At 32.6% G+C, this 5948-nt stretch overlaps 1 protein-coding gene across 2 annotated transcripts; it reads left to right on the top strand.

Annotated features, from left to right (window-relative positions):
* On the top strand, positions 188-3609 carry LOC107610024 (probable lysophospholipase BODYGUARD 4). Of its 2 annotated transcripts, none has more exons than XM_016312091.2 (4): positions 188-442; positions 1053-1267; positions 2644-2684; positions 3214-3609. In XM_016312091.2, the coding sequence occupies exons 2-4, from the start codon at positions 1156-1158 to the stop codon at positions 3400-3402; spliced, it is 342 nt and encodes a 113-aa protein (XP_016167577.1). In that variant the 5' UTR covers positions 188-442; positions 1053-1155; the 3' UTR covers positions 3403-3609. The 2 variants fall into 2 exon arrangements, with proteins under 2 accessions (XP_016167577.1, XP_020961702.1); XM_021106043.1 differs by lacking the exon at positions 188-442 and adding an exon at positions 449-922.

Here is a 5948-nt window from a genome sequence, read left to right as displayed (position 1 = left end):
CACGACCCGGGACTTAAAACTCCCAGTTTATAATTGTTTTGATTGTGACTATCCTTTGATTTAAATTTGATTGTTGGCCAATTGTTGGGTTGGGAACTATACTTGCAACGCCAATTCTATTTTGAAAAAAATTTCTAACCCACTTTAGGCCTCACATCAGCGAGTCAGGGATTAATTTTGTGGCATGATGCATGTAGTTGTATATATTAGTCATTATTATTGCTTTGAGAAATTTAGAAGCTCGTGAATTGTCATATATACATGAATGGATAATGCAAGCTGGTTTAATTTTGAGGCTTCCTTATTTTGAGAATAATATATTCGCTTTATTTATTTCCTTGTCTTTTTTTTACTTGGTTAAGAGTAGATGGGCTGGAAGATCCTTACTATCTTAAAATATATTCAAAAAAACTCATCAAGTTAATTGAGACATGTCTTGAAGGTTTGATTTATAATTTCATTGGTTAAGAGTAGATGTGCTTGTGCTTGTGCTTGTGCAGTTGTGGGTTGCTCTCACTGCAACTTCTAGAAACTTTTTACCCACTTGCCATGACATGTCAGTCAAAAATAACTTCTTGCTTTTTTCTTTTTCTATGCTCCGATTTTCTTGCAGGTGCAGGATTCACACTATATATATACATATCAGAGATATATTTGTGCTGAATAGAATGATACACTTGTCCCACCCAATTATTTGGTTTGGAAAATTGTGGTGCACACCATATGCTTGTGAAATTGTGAAACCTTGAAACTTGTATCAGCTTACTATATATTAATAATAACTGAGACAAAGACTGCATTATATTCATAGGAAGAAAGAAACAATGAGTGATTCTGCAGTTTTAGAGTGTTTTAGGCCCTTTGTTGAGGCCAAAGCCTGGGACTTTGTGGTTATTTGGAAATATGGGGATGACCCTACTAGGTTGTGGTTCTACTCTTGTTTGTATATTTGTCATTCATTTTGTGCAATTAAGTTTTGTTTATTTTAGGTATCTATAATACTCTGATTATACTTTTTTTTTCTTTTTTTTTTCCTGGGTTTTGTTGTGCAGGTTCATTGAGTGGTTGGGTTGTTGCTGTAGTGGAAGCTGTGGTGAAAGCATTGAGGATGCAAAAAAGCTCAAAGATAAAGAAATGAATGAAAAATAGAACGACATGGATTCTTCTTCCATTTCCATTTGCAAGGATGCACATTTTCAGCATCCAATTAGAACCAAGGCTTGTAAGGCTCTTTCTCAACTTCCTTTGCAATGTCTCTCTATTCTGGGTACCTATCTCTCTTTCTCTCATTCTGTCATTATTGCACTCTTTTGCTTTCTCAATTTTCAATGGAAAAGAAACACTAATGTGAATCTATATCCATAGTTGGTTTCACATATCAAAGTGAAATTCAAAGTGCATTATGAAATTAATTGTAACATTAATGTTGTGCTTTTGAGCTTATTTTGTACCATATGTTGTCTTATCTTTGTGCTTTTAGTCCTTGAACATGTATATTATTTCGTTCGTTGTTTACTTCTAATTGGCCACAAAAAGTTAAGCTTCCACTGTTTTGATCTATATGTTTTTTAATTTCTTAAACTAAAAAATGGAAACTGGAAAATATATAAAGCAAACTATTATCTTTGTTTGCTTTATAGTAGCTTCATCACCCATACCGTGCTGAGTTAAAATTTCCATCAGTATTGCTCTAATTTCCTGTCTACTTTATTTTATTTTATTATGTTCTAGATTATCTAATGTATGTACTACTATATGATAGAGTCTTCCCACCTTTGATACTTGCTTCCTAAAAAAGAAAAGATCAAGAAGAAATTAGAAAAAAATATGTTAATAAAAGTGGAAACTCTGCTGCTTCAAAGCCCTGAATGCTCACTTAGGTAGTTCTTTCAAATTGAGCTTTAATTATATACATTAATTGTACTCGGTTATCTATTAGAGCCTTCCGCCTTTCTCCATTTTCTTGATGAAACACTTGAAAGTGGAACATTAATCAATATAAATGTATTGTTTGATATAAAACAAGAGCATAATTGGAATTAAAAATTAGTGTTTTTAGAGTATAACAGTCATCTATTGACTAGATAATAGATATATTTTTCATAATAATAAAGGTGTTAGTTCTGCACTGATTTACAATAATTTTTAATTCTGATTTTTGTTAATGTAAGTGATGAAGCCAATGATGCAAACTGGAATTTTGTTCACTCTGTGAGAGTTAAAAAATTACATATTAGTTCAACAATTTTCACAGGTACAAATATAATTATCCCCTTTTTTTGTTAACCAATGATCATCTCTTATAATAAGCAAAATATATTTTCATGACAGCACAACAAGGTAGAAATTGAGCACACCGAATATCAATACACATTTTAGGAACAAAAGCAAGTGAAACAAATAAAGCTTCTCAATCTCAATTATTTCACAGGCAAATAAAGGTTTAAATTCCATCTACTGAATTAAGAAAGTCAAATTAAAATATAGCTATTTCCTTGCTGCTGATATGTAGAGTTTATATAGTATTGTTACATTGTATAAGATTCTGTCACAGATTTAAGAATAGGTGGATTTTGTTGAGGTTTTGTCATGAATTTGTGAATGTGAACCATTGATTTGTCTGATAAATTTTGAGTCAGTTAGCAGGGGAATGTGAAGAATTATTGAGGCTTGTCAAAAAGAAGGTATGCAAATTATTATAGAATTAATGTCTCTATGCCTTTGGGAATGGATACTGCATGGCACATAGTTAACATGCATTTAAAGTCTTAACATTCAGATAGTAGCTTCTTTGTTGAATTTTGTATAACTTAACATTATTGTTTATAGGTGATTAGCTAGATAGAAATGACACATTTGAAATAGTTTACTAACGAGAGATGTGACTGTAATATATGCTACGTATATAAAAAATTAGTCACCAAAGTAGTCATCTATATATAATACATTTTAAATATTTATATACAAATATATAGTGATTGAGTTTTAGTGTGCACATACTATTTTTGTATCTTCTAATATAATAATAAAACAAAAAAATATGAGGTCAATGTCATTTAAGCATATTTATTTATAATTAATGTCATTGCATTATCTAGTTATAATAAGAGTTACATACTTTTACTGTTATGACTTATGAATATGTATTAGTCTTTGCCTAGTAATGTGTTCTTACTTTTCTCCATTATTCTCCTTATGGTTCTCTGGTGGCAGCCATACTCTCCTTCTGAAGGCAACGATGCTTGTTTAAAAGCACTGGCAAATATGGCTGGGAAGAAATTGTGGCCTCCATTAGCATTTGGTTCTTCATTTACATCATGGTATGAGCACTTGGGTAGATGCATTTGCTTTCTCTACCGCAGAAACCACAGGATATGGGAGTCTATCCTCAAATTTGTTTAATTTAATCCAGTATTTTAGTCATCTTAATTATGCATATTTTTTTCGTAATAATATTTTGAGCAATAATGTTGTTGCTTAATAATGTTTATCTTAGTGTGTTTAGGGAATATATAATAATTAGTATGTTAGTTACCTCATTTTATGTATGAGATGTATGTGACACACTGTTAGAAATTGGAGCCAATCTAAATGAAGATATTTAGAATTAAAAAATCATGTTATATTTGATACTTTATTTGTATTGGAGTTACTATTTTTTATTTTCAATACTAAAAAATTATATATTATGTTTAACACGATAAAAACGACAGATAAAACTTCTTTTCTAAAGATAAAAAATGTTACTTTTAACCGGTAAAAACAGCGGCTTGTAACTGCCATTTTAAACAATATGAAATGTCATTTTAACATCGTAAAAACGACGATTTCAAATACCGTTTTAAATAATAAAAATGCCACTGTTAGGGTAAAAATGGCAATTCAAAATGCCGTTTTAACCTGGTAAAATTGGCGGTTTCAAACGCCATTTTAACCAACCAAAAATGCCACTCTACCAAGGTAAAAATGGCGATTCATAAATGCCGTTTTAACCAACCAAAAATGCCATTTTTACCTTGGAAATAACGGCGATTTGAACCGCCATTTTAACTAACCAAAAAATGCCGTTTTATTTGGAAATAATGGTGGTTTGAACCGCCATTTTAACCTATCCAAAAACTGCCGTTTTAACTTAGGAAATTGTGACGGTTTTCTGAAAACCGTTGTAATAACCAGAATGTCGCCCTGAATTACGACGCTTTCTAAAACAACCGTTCCTGGTAATAATGGCGCTTAAAACCACCGTAAATACCCAAAAAAAAACTGCCGTTTTAACCAGAATTTTTTGTCGTGTCCCAAATGTCCGTTGGTAAGGTGAGAATTTTCTAACGCTTATGAAATTATTGGTATAGCAAATCCTATGTTGATTTAGTAATATTTGTATAGAATTAGATTAAATTATGTATTGTGGAAGAAAATTGATGGAATTGGAGACTTGGGAGTGAACATTGGAAGCTTGAGTTTGATTCTTTATGGCTAAATTTTCTATTTGGTGTACATTTGGAGCTTTGGACATTTATGGAACGGTGTATTTGTGGCGTTCCAAAATTAGGGAGGAATCGGCCAAGGTATGGTTTTGGTTTCTCGTAGATAATATATAATGTTTCGTGAAAACATAGGTTAAATGACCATTGGATAGGTTGGAAATGTTTGAATATGTTAATGCTTAGTAATCTTGATGTAAATGTGGAATTATATTGAGAATGGATTGATGAACGATGATTTTGTTGTTTGATGAGTTTGAATTTTGATGATGATAATGCCTAATGATGAACAATATTGTTTGATCTTGGGTTGTTTGGAGTAGGAAATTGATATAATTGAGCAATTAATGCAATAGGAAGGTAATGGAATGGCATACACCTGTTTTATACATGATGGGTGTTGTTTTAAGGAATAATGCATTCATATTGAGTTGAAAACTTGGTAAAATTAGAGGTTGGTGAATTTTGAGAAAAACTCATTTTTGACCAAACTTCAGTGGGCCAAAACTCAGCTTCTGGACCACCAATCTTTTTCAAACTTATTTTGAATGAAAATTAGGTCTGTGAAGTTTACGTCGTTCAAAGAATGGACTAAAAATGATATTTAACAAAAAAACTTATTCGCATTAGAAATTTGGTGTGTAAAAATACTTTTCATAACTTAAACAACTTTTTAGCATTTCTAAGAGGCATGCGTATGCGACACACACGCACGATGCAAACGTTTGGCACTGTCCAGACATCTCACGTACGCGGGCGTGTGCATGCATACGCGAGAGGGGGTTTTTAGGTTTGCATACGCGGACATATGGTTGCGTACGCAGGGATTCGCTACTGTTTAGAGTGCTCGCGTATGCAGACAATGGTCGTGTATGCGAGATATCGAATTACACCCTCACATACGTGAGATAAGGCATACGCATGTGGCCATTCATTTCTGTTTAGTGTACTCGCGTACGCGAGACACTCTGTTTTGAGAAAAGTGCCTTTTTGTGATTTTTAACCTATTTTCTAACCTCTAAAACTCTATTTTTACTCTCTAAGATTCCAAAACTTAGCTTTAATCATGGTGAGGGGGTTGAACCTCGAGAGGGTAGTAACTTGGTAGTGAAGGAAGATGTTGAAGTGATGATTTACATTTGAGAATTACGACAATGCTGAAAATGAGATATGATAAGAATGATTGTGGTATATTGAGATGATGATGACTGATTATGATTGAGATATGTGACCGGGTAAGATGCAGTGATGTTGTCCACTTGCTCCAGGTATGAGTTAAGACTCCGGGTAAGATGCAGTGGTGTTATCCATTTGCTCTGGGTCAGTGATGGTGACGTGTGGGTTGATGAAGGGTGTGATGATTGAAAATGATTAAGAGGACTATGATTATGATTGTAAAATGTGACTGTATATTTTGTTCCATTTTTGTTGCATTACTTTCTTTCTATTTGTAAAGTGTATTGG

This window comes from Arachis ipaensis, chromosome B07 (genome assembly GCF_000816755.2).
Source record: "Arachis ipaensis cultivar K30076 chromosome B07, Araip1.1, whole genome shotgun sequence".
Classification (NCBI taxonomy): domain Eukaryota; kingdom Viridiplantae; phylum Streptophyta; class Magnoliopsida; order Fabales; family Fabaceae; genus Arachis; species Arachis ipaensis.
The sequence above is the reverse complement of the archived record's forward strand: the minus strand, read 5'-3'. Positions and strand labels throughout refer to the sequence as shown.